The sequence below is a fragment of the Sebastes fasciatus genome, chromosome 13, assembly GCF_043250625.1.
Source record: "Sebastes fasciatus isolate fSebFas1 chromosome 13, fSebFas1.pri, whole genome shotgun sequence".
Classification (NCBI taxonomy): Eukaryota; Metazoa; Chordata; class Actinopteri; order Perciformes; family Sebastidae; genus Sebastes; species Sebastes fasciatus.
Genome location: NC_133807.1, coordinates 24,617,384 through 24,634,206, shown reverse-complemented (window position 1 = coordinate 24,634,206; position 16,823 = coordinate 24,617,384). Strand labels below are relative to the sequence as shown.

General features: G+C 42.6%; 2 protein-coding genes across 7 annotated transcripts in view; one reads left to right on the top strand and one right to left on the bottom strand.

Moving 5' to 3' along the window:
• Window positions 1–12,447, top strand: part of col5a3a (collagen, type V, alpha 3a) — a 67,827-nt gene extending 55,380 nt beyond the window's left edge. For 3 of the 5 annotated variants that reach the window (XM_074656354.1, XM_074656353.1, XM_074656352.1), the window contains 17 exons: window positions 750–857; window positions 965–1,018; window positions 1,102–1,155; window positions 1,337–1,390; window positions 1,512–1,565; window positions 1,648–1,755; window positions 2,378–2,431; window positions 2,540–2,593; window positions 2,683–2,790; window positions 2,873–2,926; window positions 3,981–4,016; window positions 4,468–4,521; window positions 4,625–4,901; window positions 5,967–6,079; window positions 6,225–6,293; window positions 7,927–8,160; window positions 8,355–12,445. In XM_074656354.1, coding sequence (XP_074512455.1) covers window positions 750–857; window positions 965–1,018; window positions 1,102–1,155; window positions 1,337–1,390; window positions 1,512–1,565; window positions 1,648–1,755; window positions 2,378–2,431; window positions 2,540–2,593; window positions 2,683–2,790; window positions 2,873–2,926; window positions 3,981–4,016; window positions 4,468–4,521; window positions 4,625–4,901; window positions 5,967–6,079; window positions 6,225–6,293; window positions 7,927–8,160; window positions 8,355–8,501 — 1,632 coding nt within the window. In that variant the 3' untranslated portion in view covers window positions 8,502–12,445. Of the gene's footprint in view, window positions 1–749; window positions 858–964; window positions 1,019–1,101; window positions 1,156–1,336; window positions 1,391–1,511; window positions 1,566–1,647; window positions 1,756–2,377; window positions 2,432–2,539; window positions 2,594–2,682; window positions 2,791–2,872; window positions 2,927–3,980; window positions 4,017–4,467; window positions 4,522–4,624; window positions 4,902–5,966; window positions 6,080–6,224; window positions 6,294–7,926; window positions 8,161–8,354 lie in introns of all 5 variants that reach the window. The other 2 variants (XR_012596738.1, XR_012596737.1) reach the window with 2 other exon arrangements.
• The window catches only part of rdh8a (retinol dehydrogenase 8a), a 180,740-nt gene that overhangs the window by 79,688 nt on the left and 84,229 nt on the right, over window positions 1–16,823 (bottom strand). The gene's annotated exons all lie outside the window — the stretch shown is intronic.

The window sequence follows — 16,823 nt, the reverse complement described above, 5'->3', positions numbered from 1 at the left end:
GCGAAAGAGACGTCTTTAACTCAGCGAATCATTTTTTTTTAGGTAAATCAACTTCCCAGTACGAATACTTGAATAGCCCTTATTTAAATCATTAGGTCCTAAAAGTTGTCAAATGCACTAATAGCCGAAGCCAGAGTTATTTCCCTTCCTCCGTTCATGTGAATGAGACCCAGACCGAGGGTTGGGAAGTGGATTTAAAGGAAACGTTACTGCGCATGCTCTATGGTACCAATAGATGCGGAAGATCGGCGGATGATATGGGTACTTTATCACTTGGCAGTGGGACCATCTCTCATAGGAATGAACAGGAGCCCGCCTCCAACACTGTATCCAGTTCTCTTTATACATCCATGCTCCAAGCCCAGAACAGATGATAAACATGATAAACAACACTACTATCATTTGTATTTTCACAGTAACGGTCCTCCGGCTTTCACCCGGGCAAACATGGCGGGCCTGCCGTTCGTTAAACAGGCTCTCAATAAAGATTCATTCAAATGCTCAACTAGCATGTGTGTATAAACTGACACAGCCTGTTGTTTGTTTTGTCAATCAGTGACAGCAATACATTTAAATTTGGTGTAAAATTGAAATGCAAATTTACAAAATCAGCTCTAAAATCGGAATTATATCGTATCGGCAGATATTCAAATTCAGATAATTTTGGATCGGAACTGATATAAGTGGATCGTGCATCTCTACTTTCTTCGCCCTTTCATTGATTGTCATTTCACATGCTGGTGTCACAGGGTGGTAAAGGCGAACTAGGGGAAAAGGGTGACTCTGGCCCATCCGGTGCAGCTGGGCCTCCAGGATCCAGAGGAACACCAGGCGAGGACGGATCCAAAGGCCACATTGTGAGTTTTGGTCTCTCTGGATCAGTGACTTTTTCTTGCTCTGGTTGTCAGGTCAGACTGTTATTGCCATGCCATGATGGTTTCTAACTCACGGTTTGTTCCCACAGGGCCCTATCGGATTCCCCGGAGATACAGGACCTCCTGGAGAAGCTGGCGCCAATGTGAGTATTATCATTATTTTATCATTAATTCATCATTAACTTATTGTTTGATCATTTCTTCGACATGACATGTTTTCATCCAGGGAGTAGACGGTGGACCGGGGCCTAAAGGAGACGATGGAGAATCTGGCAAAGCAGTAAGCAGTCATTTATTTTTTCCACTTCTTGCATAACACTGGTAGCTGAAGTCTGTATTCTCTGTGACATATTGAGATTTTGCTTCTTCAACATTCTGGCTGGACGCTCCTCAGTGTTTAGTGACTGGGTAGGAATGACGTTTTTCTGTTTTAACTTACGTCTCTTTTCTGTTCTCTGCAGGGACCTCCAGGAGCCTCTGGAGAGCCAGGTCCTTCAGGACCTCCTGGACGGAGGGTGAGCGTAGCATATTGTGCATGTCTGTGTGCATGCGTGTGTATGTAGCCACCGTATATGATGGTCTGCAGTCAATAGCATTTGCCATCACGTTAGCAACACTGTCTTTTTCCAACCCCAGGGTCATGTAGGTGAGGCAGGAAAAGAAGGGAAGCAAGGCATGAAGGGAACCAAGGTAAGGATCGTGGTGGTTGTGTACGTTGCCTTCCAACAAAGCCTTTGTGGTCTATGCTGCTCCTAACGCCTCTTCTTTGTAGGGAACGACAGGAACCCTGGGTCGAGCGGGTACCGTAGGCCCAGCGGGACCCCAAGGGCAGCCAGGGAGGTCTGGCCCAGATGGTCTTCGAGGCATCCCAGGTCCCGCGGTCAGTACATAATGTCTAATCTATTTTAACATTAGTCTCAAGCTGGTACTGTGTCTGTTGAGTCTGAAGCAAGCGGCAACCTCCGGTGCTGAGAAATGAAGCCAACGCAGTTGCACTTCTTGAAATGGCCACTTGAGGCTGACTAAACATGTTTATAGCCTGGTACAAAAAAACAGATTTGGTCTCTATAGATAATTTCCCCGTTCATGACAACTATACGGAGGTGAAGTTTTATATAACTCACCCGTTTGATGTATATTAAGGCGTAAAGTTAGGCATAATGAGGGCGTGGCCGCCTTGAGTGACAGGTAGGTGCCGTACCATGTCGCTAGCTGTCTGCTCTGCTGCGTCACCCGGCCCGCCTCAGACGATCCACCTCTTTGCCCATTTTTGGATTAGTGAGTCGTCACTGTTAATATGGTGACGGTCAGAGCACTTTGAGCTGCACAGCCGCTCTACAGAAACCTATGGGTGACGTCACGGAGACTACGTCCATGTTTTATACACTCTATGGTCGGAGACAACATCACTGACAATCATCAGAACAGGAGGTCCCGTTTGTGTTTAATCATTGCTTTGGCATTTTTTAGGCTGATCTCTAATTCTTGTGTTTCTATTCTAGGGTGAGCAAGGGTTAACTGGTCCACTAGGACAAACTGGACCACCAGGACCACTAGTAAGATCCTTATATTTGTCTGTTAATGGAGGTTCAAACCCAACACAAGCAAACCATATTTCATGTACAGAGTCTACATTGGCCAACTAATACATCTTCCATTAACAGGGGCCACCAGGACTTCTAGGATTAAAAGGAGACCCTGGAACCAAGGGAGATAAAGTGAGTGTTTAGCCCTCGACAGAGAGAACACTTTGTACTAGTCTAAAACGCTGGGAAACAATGCTGATGAACCATGTCTCTGTCTGCAGGGTCACGGTGGGTTGATCGGTCTAATTGGCCCCCCAGGAGAATCTGGCGAGAAGGGAGACCGAGGCCTGCCAGGGATCCAGGGTACACATGGGTCTAAAGGAGATGAGGTACGTTTGGTTGCAACATGATATGCTTTTACACAAAAGGAAGTTCAGTTCACTAACAAGATATGCTTGTTCCTAAATATAGGGTACGGGCGGCTCACGTGGTTCCAACGGCCCACTGGGACCCCCTGGACTGTCAGTAAGTCACATAGCTGTTACAAGAATGTATATGCTCAGTGTATGAACAATTATGTAATCAGCTACCATACGTGATGAGTCAGTTAAGAGTGTTAAGCCCAAAAGGGATGTTTATATATGCATCAACCTATTCACATGCTGTTATTATCTAGAGGTGGGAATCACCTGAGGTCTCACGATGCGATATTATTGCGAATTTTAACATTTTGCGATATGCAGCGTATTGCGATAAGATATATTAAGATTTATTACCTTTATACAACTTCAAATTATGCAGTTTGTCAACATCCGTTTCTATCTAATAAGATACAGTTTTCACTCAGATCCGTAAAACTGAGTTTCTCCACAAAGAATCACACAAAAGTGCCACTTTAAATCTTGTGTTTACCATAGATGTGCTTATAAGTTTCTTGGAAATAAGTCATTCTGCGTAAAAAAGCATAAAAAATTACTAAAGAAATCTTAGTCGACCAAAGCCAAAACGACCGATTATTCAAGTATTTGACTAAGAGAGGGCAGCCCTACAAAATTGGTCATAATAAATTATAACCAGACAGTAGTTTCCACTAGATTCTGAAGGTGTGAAACAAACAGAACGCATTTGTCAAGATAAGAACATAATAAAAGCAGTAAAGCTTTTAGACATTATCTCTCACTTAAGGCATCACAAAGTACAGTCATTGTTCTAAAACTTTAGTGCAAATTGGCGGATCATTTCTTCAATGAAACTCAATGAATACTGAAAGATAAATATTTAAAGGTCATATGAGATTTGGATCTCAGGGATTTAGCGGATGATTCCATCTGCAAAAAGCTAAAGTAAGCACTGTTTTATCCAGAGAGAATATACAGTCCTGTTAATGCTCATTGTTACTCAGTAGAGAAAGTCATCATTTTGAGCATAATCTGTTGCTAAGCAGGTACCCGATTTTCGAGTGAATAACTGGTTAGTAATTTCGCAGTGTTTACTTGAGTAATTCGATTTTTAGAGTGAGCATTTCTACTTTTATTTAGTGTTTTTCCTGCTTACTTACTCCTCCCCTCTCCACTCTCAGGGTGCAGCTGGTGAGAAAGGATCGAAGGGGGAATTGGTGAGTTCAATAATCTGTCTTGTTTATACATTGCTGTACTCACACCTCAGCTTGGTTAGCAGCTGCTGGGAACATATGCCGGGAAAGAGAGGAGAAAGTGTATTTTGTTGGCTGAAATGCACCATGCTTCATAATCATAATGCTCTACTGTGTTTACCGCATGTCTTTGGAACTAAAAGCCGTGCCGTACAGCCACGTTCGCCTTGTGTGTGATTTTTCCATCGGGCCCCTTTTAATAGGATTTGGTTCTGGTGTGTGTGATGTTATGAAAACCACTATAGTGTGTCTTGAGAGCCAAGGCTTTGACCACAGAGTGCTGATGCACACAGCTGGATAATCCTATAAAGCAGCCATATCTGCCTGGATAAAGCTGGGATTTAGCCAAGTGGTGTGAGAAATGCTCCAGGTGAGACGTGATTGACACAAAGTTTTATCCTCTTCTGTTCTCCAGGGTACCGTTGGTCCCAGAGGAGACCCAGGCGCTGCTGGACCCCCAGGAGCCCCAGTGAGTACCGCCGGTGATCTACATCATGGTTGTCTCAGTGCCAGCTTTACCTTCTTTGTTTCCCTTTCACCTCTTGCTCACCTTTCTGTGCTAAACCCTCCAGGGACCCCCTGCCACAATGATCGAGCCCCTGCCTATGAGGGGGGGCAGGTGGAGGAGGAAAAGCGACTCCGATCAGGCAGCCCCGTCCAGGGAGGAGGATGCAGACTTCCTCCAGGGAGATCAGCCTCTGGAGGACGCTGAGGGAATGGAAGAAGTCTTTGCCACCCTAGCTTCCATGAAAACAGACGTAGAGGTGATGAGGAATCCCCTGGGAACCTTTGAGAGCCCTGCCCGGACCTGCAAGGAGCTCATGATGGTCCAACCTCACTACAAAGACGGTTAGCAAAGACATTGCTTCATAATTGATGCAGATTTTACCACCGTAAACGTTTTATCCAGGAAAAAACTGGAACACATTACAAATATGCACACATCCTCTAGCGCGCTGATTCTCAAACGTGGCCGCTTTGAGTGACATGTATTTTTGCGCGTTTTCCTACGAATGTCCAGCAACATGTGAATCACGTGACAATTTCCACTTTAGTCTTTTCAAAATAAAACTAGGTTCTATTTAGGTCTAGGAATAGATCGACTTGGTTAGGCTAAGGCAACAAAACGACTTAGTTAGCTTTAGGAAAAGATCACGGTTTGGGTTAAAATAACACCGGAAGTGCCATAACTTAAGTACGGAAGTTACGTGACAAATAGATCAACTCTGCCTTCTGGTTTCACACGGGACACGAACACCGGCCTCCTGGGGGAAAGTCCTGTGTTTTTGACCCACCCATCCACTCCGACTTCCTCCGGCGTTCACCGCTCTTTATACTTCACAATTACGTGGATTACATACGAATTGATTTTGTGCTGACCCTCGCGAAAAAATGTGAAATTCGTGTCTATGTACACGAGGCAATACATTACATTTTGTGACTATTTCACTTTTGCTGTGCGACTGGGCTGTATTAATTGGTATTAACATTCAATAACATTGCAAATTTCCCTGCTGTGGGACTGATAAAGGATTATCTAATCTTATTTTAACATGATTCAAATTGAAATGTGTTTCTGTTTATCACTATGAAACAGATCTTATGTATTTAGGTTGAAAAGTTTTAGAATACAAATAGTTCCAATGGCATCTAAGAGTACAAACAGTAGTAAGCATTATGCTTAATCGGTGTTACGATTAAGAGGGGGTCCTCGGGAAATTTTCTCCCCCTGTAAGGGGGGTCCCTGGCGCCAAAAAGTTTGAGAACCCCCGCTCTAGCGTGTGTGCACACTTTCTAAGTCTAAATGCTCTTCATCATTTCACCAGCTGCATGTCATCATCTCGCAACCCTCGATGTGTTCATTATATCAACATCTGGCGCTTGACTGATGTCCTTTCTTTGTGCTCTTTGTAGGAGACTACTGGATTGATCCTAACCAGGGCTGTCACCGAGACTCCATCAAGGTCTACTGTAACTTCACAGCTGACGGGGAGACATGTCTCTACCCTGACAAGAGGATTGAGAATGTAAGCCTCCAATCTCTTGCTGTCAGCCTTTACAAAGCCGACCTCGTCATATTACATCAGAGCAAAAATCACTCCCTATATCCCTTGAGCCTAAAATTTACTCAACATCATCCCCCCTTCTCTGTCTCTCTCTCTCTTTGTCTAGGTGAAATTAGCACCGTGGAACAAAGAGAAGCCAGGAAGCTGGTACAGCCAATTCAGGAAAGGCAAGCAGGTACAAAAAACCCCTAACCTCCTACCATTAATCTCAGCTGGCTCCAAATGCCAGGCAGTCTTTTTCAGCTGAATTACTCATCCTAATTGAGAGTGTTTGAATGATATTCATGCATATGATTGAGGTGCAAGCATTTGTACGTGTGTGTTCACATGAATGTGTAGGCATGTGTGTGTCCATCTGTGTGAAAAATGATCGCATGTGAAAGCTTTTAGTTTATTATTTGCACATTCCTATAATTTGGTATAAATTTATTAGACCATGTGCAACCAGAGATCTGATTTGATATTGCCAGCGGTTGATTTCAGCATTCTGGATGACTCACACAGAGCCACTGCCAACTCCTCTCACTGAGTAGCATTCAGGGCAGCGCGCTCACAGCCCTGCTGGCCTTTCATGTGCACCTGATCAGAGGTCTCATAACGCTCTCAGATAATCACAGAGCTGCCGGCACAATCGCAAATTCATGACTTTCTCCCAAGTCCTCGGATCTGCTTTTTTTTGTTTACCTTAATTTCTTTACTTCCTACTTTACTTTCGCCGTCTGTTCTAATTCTGAAGAGAAGTTGCTGTAACTTTTTCACCCTCGCTTACGTAAACTCCATCAGCACGAGGTGGGAGATTTGTAAATTCTGTGATGTAATTCAAATTAGAACAGACAGATTATAGGCTCAGACTCAGGTTTTCTGTGGATTCGTCTCTTTGAGAGAAAAACCTGTTTCTGTGTATTTTGTGTCATTTAAGGGGTAATGCTGTTATAATCGTCTGTCTGCAGCAGTGTTTCCCAAACTTTCTTTCTGGGGACCTACTTTTTAAAAATGACAAACCATCCCGACCCAATTCATAATAGGCCTTATTTATAAATCGTGAGAAGAGCGAATTTGTGCGTAAATGAACTTTCCTGAAGATTTTTACTGCCAATTCCGCATTACCTTATATTATCTTGAAAAGGTAAACCAAAGATACAATATATATTTCACACATTTTTGCAGTAAAATTTTGGACATTTTGTTGGAATTTTTCCAGACATTTTTCTCACATATTTAACAATTTTTTTCGGAAATTTTTCTCACAATTCACAGGTTTTTCTGACTTTTTTCGCACATTTTTCAGACATTTCTCTCACATATTTCACACATTTTTCACACATTTTCCAGATATTTTTCACACATTTATGGATATATTCAAAGATATATATATGTTTGATAAATCACAACTTCATTTTATGCACATGTTATTGAAAACATAGATATACAAATGTTAAATATTTTATAAATGAGACCAAATAAATGCATTAAGGCGGAGTTAATACGCTCTCGTTTTTTTCCTCTCATCAGTAAAACAAACAGAATGCATGCGAGCCTTTCATATTAAATTCAATGTTATATGTAGGCTACAATTATCAGAACAATACGAACATTCAGGCTGCCTCATGTGGCTCAAAAGTGCACTGCAGATGTAAATGTTAAATAAAAGACTATGGAAGAAATTCTGAAAATGTATTTGACGACCCCAATACAATGTCCTGTGACCCACCTATAGGTCCTGACCCGGTCTTTGGGAATGACTGGTCTATAGTAGATATTTCTCTGCCTATGTAGTATAATAATTCATATGTATCTGTGCCATCCAGTTCACCTACAATGACAGGGATGAGCTCCCTGTGCATGTAGTTCAGCTGACCTTCCTGAAACTACTGAGCGCCACGGCCAAGCAAAGCTTCACCTACACCTGCCAGAACTCGGCGGGCTGGTTCGACAGCGCCTCCCGTTCCCACCAGCACGCCCTCCGCTTCCGGGGCAGCAACGACGAGGAGCTAACGCAAGCCAAAAGCCCCTTCATCGAAGTAGTGCATGATGGATGCCAGGTCAGTCCAGGGAAACGCCAGAGTACGGGACTAGCTGGACAAATAAGAATTAGCCTTAATGGAACTAATGTGTTTATCAATTGTGTTGCCGTGGTAGCCATCAAATCACCGACTTGAATGAGAGTGGGGGGAAAGCTAGTTAGTCGTATTAAGCCGAGCAAATTCTAATAATGGCTTTAATTTTTCTCTTTCAGTCCCGCAAAGGTCAGGAGAGGACTGTTCTAGAGATTGACTCCCCCTTGGCAGAGCTGCTCCCCATTATAGATGTGGCTCCGGCAGACTTTGGCAACGGCAACCAGAAGTTTGGATTCCAAGTTGGACGAGTATGCTTCAATGGTTAACATCTTGCCAACAACAAAAGAAAAAAAAAAAGACCTGCACAGCAAGTTTTCAGTAAAAGAAACTGGACTTTTACCGCTGCCCCGAGCAATATTTATTATATCATGTTCCTGTATGTGGTGGGTATATTATTTAAGACTCTTCAACAGCCAGTGAAATAGGTTCTATGGCTTTACAACAATAAGAAGAATGGCGAGCAAAGAGGACGTGTACCGGTGGGAACAAAGCACATTTACCAAAGGGAAATATTCCATTTAGATATATTTAATTTTAAGTGTTTTCTTTTTCACTGTTTCGAGTGTGCTGTAATCGATCCTCTCGATTCTCCCGCTCGACGATGACCACTTATAAACAAGACAGATCTGGAGCGGTCTGTCATTCTGTGGTAAGGAGTCGGTTCAGTGGGACTTCTCAGACCTTGGATGAACTAGTTGCTACCTAATTTTTTTACAAAGACTGAATAAATCAGAGACGTTGTCGTACTCATTTGCATGCTCAGATTTCACTATAATGACAATTGCATAGCGGTTGTGAACTAGCCCAGCATATTAATTCCACACAAGCAGCATAATTAATTTCCTGTGTGCAGGAATGATAAATTGTCCTTTTTACCCTTCAACTGCAGTTTGCTCAGTGAATTACATGATTAGTATTCAACAGGCGTTGCTAGTTATTGAACCCGACACTTACTTGAACGGATAAGGTTGTTTCCTTTATTGGGCTGCTTCCCTCCATGGGCTCGATAATAAGCTTTTCGAGCCCTTAAATGTTCCCAAGGACTACAGTACTGTGTATATCAGACTAACATCCTTTCTACTGTGGTATATACTTGCTATGACATACCTCAGCGACTAGGTTGGGGATATTTCAGGGCAAGAATTAAGAGCATGCTGATTAAAATGTTCTCTAGTGTTAACTGGAGTTCTTTATACGAAGAGACATTTCACGCATCTCTTGAAAGCATTTTACTGACATGACCTGTTTTTCACTTTTCCGCCCCACTCCGTTTTTTTTGTTTCTCCTTTTTGTTCATATGGTGAAATTTCGACAGAGTATGTTGCTGTTCATTTGATTTTCTCTTCAGTGGTGCTAAAGATGATTATTTTTGTGTCGCTGTGTTTGTGTGTCTCTGTGGGCAGGATTACAGGACTAGAGAGGGGGAGAGGGTTGTCGCTCTTTCAGCAGCACCAAACACCCTCACAGGCCGGGCACTAGTCTACTGTGTTTTTTTTTGCACATCTTCTGGCTGATGGTGCTAATTTCACAGTGCCAGTGAAAGGAGGTTAGGGACAGTTCAGAGCAATGTGGTTGATAGCTTTAAAGGGAAAATCCATCTTAAAACCGAATTTATGTCGGGCCGTTCCACTGATATTGGATAGCAAAGCAGCCAGTATCTATGAATACAGACAAACGGTCTACCTAAACTAGAATTTACAGCAGCAAGACTGGAGTTAATCACCTGATTCAACTGTTCATCAGGCCATTAATGGGCGTTATCTGTCGCTATAAGTGCCATAGATGAGGGTCATTATGGTCCTACTATGCCTACTGCGTTGTAAAAGTACAAGCGAAACTTAAAAGCAATAAAAAACTGAAGGAAATGTTACTTTTTTAACACAAACAAAAAACGCTTCTTTAGGTTTAGGCAACAAAACTACTTAGGTGTATGCAACAAAACCACTTTGTTAAGTTTAGGCAACAAAACCACTTTATTAGGTTTAGGCAACAAAACCACTTAGGTGTATGCAACAAAACCACTTTTTTAGGTTTAGGTAACAAAACTACTTTGTTAGGTTTAGGCAACAAAACCACTTAGGTGTATGCAACAAAACCACTTTTTTAGGTTTAGGTAACAAAACTACTTTGTTAAGTTTAGGCAACAAAAACACTTAGTTAGATTTAGGCAACAAAAACACTTCTTTAGATTTAGGCAACAAAACGTTTAATTAAATTTAGGCAACAAAACGTTTAATTAGATTTAGGCAACAAAACCACTTAGTTTGGTTTAGGCAACAGTTAAGTTTGGGGAAAAACATTGAGTTCTGACTTTAAATAACTAGGATTCAAAAGTGAAAGGGAAACGTAACGCTTGTGAACACGTTGTTGGTTTCACACGTTGTTGGTTTCACACGGGATGCGAACCCCGGCCTCCCTGGGGTGAAAACCCTGAGAGTGTCCCATCCATCGCCCCCGACCTCTACCCCATATGGAGTTTCATGCTGTCTGTACCACAGCGGCTGAGTTCCGCTTCTGCTCCTGTCATAATTAATACGGACGCTAGAGGTCACCGTTGTCTTCTTTTATACATTCTTTCGGTGATCTACTATGTGAATAGATGATAAAACCTACTAGTGGGTGTAGTAGGCCCGTATTGATCCACATCTATGGTGCTTATAGCGACCAATAACGCCTATTAAATGGCCTAACAACAGTCTAATTAGGTAACATTTGAGAACTTGATCCACTGTAGATTTTATTATATATATTTCTTTATTACCTTTAAAAATTGTAGAGCTGTGAATCAGAAATTGTCCTCACATCCCAGTAAAATTACCATGGGGGCCATTATAGAGTGCCATGTTATTTCATTATTCACTGTCTGTGGAATAGCTCCAGGATTTGTTTTTAGATGACATTATTACTACAGTCTGTCTCTGTGTGTCGGCTTAAACAGAGACTTCTTCAAATCAACCAACGGAGCTGTGAAATATTACAGAAATGACATATGTATGTGAATTTTACGAATGATTTTCCCTTTAGCAAATGAAATCTTAATGCTCCGTCTACCTCCTTCGACTCAAACAGTAGACTGTGTGCCCAACGTGTGTCATTTTGCAATTCATTCCCGCAATTAGTTTCATAGCATTTAAACATTCCAGTAATGAACTCCTCCCCTCTTGTCCCGTCCTGCGCTGCCTCTCCTGTGTATAGTGTTTGTTGTACTAATTTTATATACTGTACAGTTATTCTGAGGACTTTATGAGCAGTAACCAGCTGCCTGAATGAAAAACAAAATGTATTTGTCAAAAACTGATGTGCGAATAAAAAACAAATAAGAAGTCGTTCTGTTATCTTTTTTCCTCTCCAGGCGGGTTAGAACAATATCCGTGAGAGCACAGGGGCTGTCTGCGATGTCCAGTCAGAGTGTAATACACAAACAAGGCTCTTCATTACAGACTAGTTCTGCAACATACCCTCAACAAGCCTGCAATCAGCATCCCCACACAGCCGATGTAATCAACTCTGATTCGCTCCCCAGTTCATTTATTTCAATTAGCTCTGTTTCAGTCCTCAAGAGGGAAGGTGGGAAGGAGACAAAAGCGAGGGAAGGATGGAAGGATGGATGGTGAGAATAAGATTAGAAGTCGGATAATAATTTCAGCCGTGGACATTTGGTCAGTTTGGTGGAGGTGGAGCTGATCTGATGGGTTTTTATTAGGGCTGTCAAAATGTACGCGATAATAATGCATTCAGATCTTTAAGAGGTTGTAGGTTGTGGGCTCAGTTTTAAAGCCAGAGTGAAGATACTGGTATCATATGAAACTAAAAACTAAAGAATCCAGTGGTACAACCATGTCATACTAGCTTGTTGCGGAGGAGGTTAAATAACACTCCAAACTTACGCTACATTTTGGCGAGGAAAAACTGTAATGGCCATTTTCAAAGGGGTCCTTTGACCTCTGACCTCAAGATATGTGAATGAAAATGGGTTCTCTGGACACTCACGAGTCTCTCCTTCACTGACATGCCCACTTTATGATAATCACATGCAGTTTGGGGCAAGTCATAGTCAAGTCAGCACACTGACACACTGACAGCTGTTGTTGCCTGTTGGGCTGCAGTTTGCCATGTTATGATTTGAGCATATTGTTTTATGCTAAATGCAGTACCTGTGAGAGTTTCTGAACAATATTTGTCATTGTTTTGTGTTGTTAATTGATTTCCATTAATAAATATATACATACATTTGCATAAAGCCAGCAATTTTGCCTACTCCCATGTTGATAAGAGTATTAAATATGACAAATCTCATATTTTGAACAGATAAAAAAATGTGCGATTAACTATTGACATCATGCATTTAATCATGATTAAATATTTTAATTGATTGACAGCCCTAGTATTTATGTGAGACAGACAAAAAGAAATGGTACAAGTCCTGATGACTAATTTATTTTTAACCAGTGAGTTTCTTCCTCATACTCTCTCTCTCTCTCTGCCTGCCTACTTATCTCCGTTGCTACCACAAACACACACGCAATAATTGCTTTTTGCTCCGTTCATGCAGACTCATGCACATACACAACACACACACACACACACACTCTGAAGCCTATTCTCTCACACACATTAAAGTACAAGTCGCTCATCCCCTTTGGGGCCCACTGTTCAAGGTTAGCGTCAATGGCAGAATAAAGGTTACCATGTTATTTTTTTCTCTCCTTTCTGTTCCCTTCCACTCAATTGCATTTTAACCATACTAAGCTCTTGACCAAGAAAGGTCATCTGTTGCCACTAACTCAGAATAATGATCAAGTAGAAGAGCAGTGTGACTGTCAATATGGTATTTCCACGGCACTATGCCCTTTTTCCTTTTTCCTCCCATCCCACCCTCTAGTGCTCACCATTCCTGTGACATTGTGTCTCCTATAGTCTAGTAGCACTTCTTCTGCTGAGAGCTGAGTCTTTGTTAGATAGCATCACAGTGCTATACAACTATTTCCTCTGTTGAGAGCTGTTAATCTTTGTGATAAAGAAAATATACAAGAATAAACTCTCAGAATTGAGTCGTCAAACATGACAATCACTTGGAAGCCATTGATACACAGTCTCTCCACTGCACACAGATAAACCAGCTTGAGCGAAGCACCGAGAAGAGCTCTTCATCCAGCTGATCCCGGAGCTCAGCTTTGTGAAAAGCCTGTTGAAATCCCATGGAAATGAACTCCTGCGTGAGGAAAATTGGTATTTTATGCAAAACAAATACAAACAACGTATACACAACAATGCTGAAAAGTGTGGATGACAGAAGGTTTCTAGAATCTCTGTCAAATCAGTGTGCACACAGAGGCACATGATTTTTTTCAGATTACCTGTCTCATGTACTACTGTTGGGATATAGTGAACATTTTATAAAAAATACTTTTAGTCATATTTGCTCCATTTCTACCCACTGCAGCTTTAACTTAAGTCTTATAAATGACTTGTAATTCATCGTTAATATAAAGTCTTACCAGATGTTTTTTTCTTCTTCTATTATTTTATGTTTTCTTCTTTCCTTAAAAAGGAGCTTTTATTCCAACAGACAGTTTTGACTTTTTAACTTCATGTCAGTGAAGCCAACAAAAGTTGATTTTTGTAACTAAATTCAAAGGATTGCTGAACTCTGTATTATTGATCGGGAGCACGACTTCTGGAAGACACCGCCACCCCCCCTGCAGCGCTCCGTCTTTTAAAGCGGTCTGGACAGGATTGTTAAGATATCTTTGTTGTATCTCTCCTGCTGTATCCAGAGCGTAACACACCAAACCTGATGCACTCTGATCTGCAAACATTATCTCTGTTAGAGACAGAATATCTATACCTTGTGAGCTTTACGGCACAGATGTTAAAATACATTGCCGTCCACTGCTACTCCATCAAGGATGTGAGCAGAGCTGTGGGTCTATTGGCATTGATGAGCTACTTTTAGGCCCAGGAGTACATTAGAGTAACCCACAGGCGGGAGGCTCCTTAGTTGCTGCATATTGGAAACAAGATTGTCTCTCTTATTCCATCTCTCTTATCTCTGCTCTCCCCCTCTCTCTCTCTCTCTTGTTCCTCTCACATCTCCGTCTCATTATTCTGGAGTTGAAAATGTTAGAGACGTTTCTTTGTTGGACTGCCTAGTCTCCCTGCTTTCTCTCTCCCTCACGCCCTCAGCTCCTCTCCTGTGACATTGATTCTAACTAAGCTGAACGTGTCACAAAGTCACAGCGAGAAATGTACAAATTAAACAGACGTTCATTAAAAGCGGGAGAGAGTCAGTGGGAATATCTACGTTTCCGGGCGAACGGGGACACTCCCTCGGTCTCAACACATCCACCCAAATTCCGGATGTTGTGTCACAGCAGATTACAGCAGACATTATTTTCCACGCCACTGATGTGTGTATAAGTGCGCATGCTGCTCTCGGTTTAGCATCTTGTACTGTGCAAGTGGCGTTCCAAGTGGGAATAACTTCTCTGGCTTGTGCCGAGCGTGCTCCTTGAAGTGTGGGCCTGTAGATGCGTCTGCGTGGGTATGTGAAATCATGAGCACTCGCGGCTAAGCAGGGGGGTGCTCTTATTAGTGTGCATGCAAGCGCCTCTGCTGCCATGTCCCATCCACAGATCCTTTATCTCGAGAAGAGAGAGGCGGGGGGGGAATCATTTCCGCGGATGCCTTTTCCATCAAAAGCGCTTATCGACAAAGCTAACATTAGTAAAGCGGTTTGGAAAAATGACTTGAAGGCGAGGTAGGGCAATAGAAATCACTGGGCGAGTGGACAAAGAGCGCGGTGACGGTTTCGGAAAGCCAAAAGGCCCCGTGCGTCTGAGAGAGTTTCAGATGATTATCTGGCTGACAGAGAGCCCAGATTCAAACGCACAGCTTGACAACACCCCCGCCGCCTCTAACACACACACACACACACACTCACATCCTACTCCTAATTTGCCGTCTGCTGCAGCTCTCAGCGTCGTCAGCCGTCCTCACTTAACTTGGTCCCCAGTAAAAGGAGGACAGAGTCATCTGCGAGCTCCCCAAAAACAGCCAAAAGTAATCAGTGGTGTCTTATTTACCACAGTGGGAGAGGGACACTGAGATAAATTGATGCATGATGAGAACGAGAGAGAGAGAAAGAGAGAGCGATAGTCATTCACTTGACAGGCCTGTGTGTTGTATGAATTACTCAGGCCAATTTAAACATGCACAGCTGTTCATAAATCCAAGGCAGAGTGTTAATGAACAAACTTAGCCCTGATCAGGAAAACAGGAGGAACAGTCACAAGGGATCCGTGTGTGTGTGTCCGATTGTTAGTGAATGAGAGTAAGCCGGAGAGAGAGTGATAACTGCATGACCCCATCGCTCAATAGAGATGATTTTCTCCCATAAATCAGACGAGGCAGCGGAGGAAAGAGTGCGAGAGAGACAGAGACTGAGTGATTCAGCTGTGGGAGTACACTGGCTCAGACCTCGGTTGAAAAGCCAGGGAAACTAATCGTTTCCATTCACCTCGATGAGTCTGGCTGCTCTTGTCTGTGGTCCTGAATGCAAAAGAAATCCTCATCTCCTTTCCACCTCTCACTCCTCGTCACCCATCCACCCCTTTTCCCTTCACCGTCCCTCCCCCTTTTCCCTCTCTCTCTCTCTCTCTCTCTTTCCCTCTCTGAATGATCAACGTCCTGTATCAGTTCCCGCAGCGCCACTGACACGCTTGTTATTCTATCACAGAGAATCAGATGTGGCAGCATTTCATGGGCACCTGGACACTTTTCATAAATCTTGCAGAAGGCAGAGGTGAACTGCAGAGGAAGCAGAGCTCACTGTGTGACAGGTTTAGTCTAAAAGGAGAGAGAGGAAATACCGTGAGGGTGCTGAAACTCGTATGGTGGTGAGAGGCGGCGATACACTTTCTGTCACTTGTACGAAATCACGTGTTATCTCAGCACTTACGCCAGCAAAACGGATAAGGCCCGGTAATCAATACACCTGCTGAGGGGATAAAATGCATCCCTTTCTATCCACTTGTCGGTGCAACCGGCAACGTTTGAATTATGCTTTTATATGTTTCACAGTAATGAGTACAATTGGGCCTGACTCTGCTGCTCTTGAATAATTCAGAACCAACCTGAGACATGAAGCACTATTCTGAATCGTGAATTATTCCTGCAGTCACTCGTTTTTCTACGTCAGTCTTTCTCACCATCTCCGATTTCCTCTTTCATACTTTTCTCTTTTTTCATACTGTATACTGTACGGTCAAAAATCGCTTTATCTCACTCACACATGCGGCTCACACTCACAGTGTGGTCACACTAAAGTGTGTCGGTGGCTTTGACTTGGTTCAGAGAAGTAATCAGAGAGAGTTAGGGATGCTGTAATCATAACAGCATTTGATGGTAATTTTGCAATCAACATAACACCTTAAGGTGAGACACCCCCACTGATCAATTTTGATGTTTTTGGCTATTTTGCTTCCATAACGTGTCTTCTTTCAGATTAGTGGAAAGAAAACATCCAAAATACACGTTTAGGTGTTTATTTTACTACTTTGTCTATTTGTGTCTGTAGATTTCTTCTA